We start from the raw sequence: 1,471 nt of genomic DNA, 5'->3' as shown, positions 1-1,471 counted from the left end.
GGAGCAGAGCCTTGACTTCCTTCTGGAATCTTTAAATCAGGAATAAAGATGGGAATTCTTCATACTTGATCCCAAAATTCCACACTCAGGGAATAAAACAGTATTTAATGGTCCCAATTTTGTATAAATTGTATACATTATTTTGTATAAATTGTATACAATATTTGTATATTTTGTATAAATCCTTGCAATGGGATTTGGGGGTCCTTCAATCCCCCTGGAGGCTCTGCAGGAAGTCGAGGATTGCAGGATCAAGCCGGGCAGGCTCGAGTTGGGATCGGAGCTGGGACACTGTGGCCTCATGTCGCTCCCGCCGCCGCCACTCCCGCAGCATCTCAAAATTCCACAGGACGGGATTGCCGGGATTTTCCTCCTGGATCTGCTCCAGCCGGCTCCGCTCCAGCCCTAGGTGCAGAATTCCCACTTCCTGCCACTCCTTTCCCAATCTTTGGGCAATTTGCATCAAATCCTTCTCCGTCAAGCGCCGGGGATTCACGGSTGGAGCTGGAATCCCACCAGGATGACATCCTGGAGTGGGGGTGTCCCCATTGGGTTTCCTGGGMGTTTCCTCTGGGATTTGCTCTTCCAGGGGCAGCTGGAAGCGCTGAATGAGGTCCAGACGGCCGAGCTGCCGCAGGATCCCGCCGGTCACACGCAGGGAATTCCCTGGGAAGCGCTGGAGGAGGATCCGGCACAACTCGGGGCGCGATGCCGGGAGCAGAATCCCGGCAGGAACTTGCCCTTCCAGCAGAAACTTSAGGCTCTGGAATTGCTCCTCCGGGAGCGCCTGGTGCACCTCCAGCAGCGTCACCCGCTCGTCCCTCGCCATCGGAGCAAAAAATCCCGCGGGGAAAACGGGTCACTCCTGGCACGCAAAGGTTGGGAGAGAGGGGTCACTGTGCGCCCCAAAAACTGGGCCCCAATATTTCGGGGTGGAGGTGGAAAGGGGTCACCCTGTGCTCCACAGATGGGGGGCAGATGGGCCACCATCCCCCATGAGGGCCTTCCTGGTGCCACCAGTGCCCCCASCCTGCCCCGCCACTGAGCCCTCCCAGTGTCCCCCGAGAGCACCGCACCCTGCCCTGGCCCTGGAACCCCCAATGTCACCCCARTGCCCCCACTCYGTCCTGGCTCCCCTCGATGTCCCTCCCGMTGTCCCCGCCGTGTGGYTAATGCCCTTTGTTCCGGKTCCYCACGATCTCKCCGTGCTCCCGGTKCCACTCCATCCCGAGCCGGCTCCGCTGTCCCCCGGTGGTCCGGGTGCCCACCGTTCTCCCCCCAAACCCCCCGTTTTCACTCCGAGCCCCCGCTCTCACCGCGCCCAGCTCCGGTTCAGCGGCGGTTCCGCGCTCAGGGCGCCGCCAGAGCCCGCGCGAGGGGCGTGGCCTCGCTCCCGCCACAGCGGCTGCCATGGCAACGGGGGCGGGGCTTGGTTCGAACCGCGCCGGGCGCGCGGCGTGGGGGCGTGGCT

The 1,471-nt window shown here is 61.3% G+C and overlaps 2 protein-coding genes across 2 annotated transcripts in view; one reads left to right on the top strand and one right to left on the bottom strand.

Moving 5' to 3' along the window:
• The window catches only part of LOC130587082 (cysteine sulfinic acid decarboxylase-like), an 8,400-nt gene extending 8,354 nt beyond the window's left edge, over positions 1-46 (top strand). Inside the window, exon 13 of the mRNA XM_057388036.1 lies at positions 41-46. Coding sequence (XP_057244019.1) covers positions 41-46 — 6 coding nt within the window. The remainder of the gene's footprint in view (positions 1-40) is intronic.
• Positions 10-1,379, bottom strand: LOC130587081 (death domain-containing protein CRADD-like). The gene is made up of 2 exons (XM_057388035.1): positions 1,317-1,379; positions 10-865 (listed from the first exon to the last, which is right to left on the bottom strand). The coding sequence occupies exon 2, from the start codon at positions 827-829 to the stop codon at positions 209-211; it is 621 nt and encodes a 206-aa protein (XP_057244018.1). The 5' UTR covers positions 830-865; positions 1,317-1,379; the 3' UTR covers positions 10-208.
• Positions 1,380-1,471: the final 92 nt, after the last annotated feature.

This window comes from Malurus melanocephalus, unplaced genomic scaffold (assembly GCF_030028575.1).
Source record: "Malurus melanocephalus ecotype Western Australia unplaced genomic scaffold, MMel_1.1 scaffold_1511, whole genome shotgun sequence".
NCBI classification, from domain to species: Eukaryota; Metazoa; Chordata; class Aves; order Passeriformes; family Maluridae; genus Malurus; species Malurus melanocephalus.
Note: the sequence above shows the minus strand (reverse complement) of the source record. Positions and strands in the feature narration are given on the sequence as shown.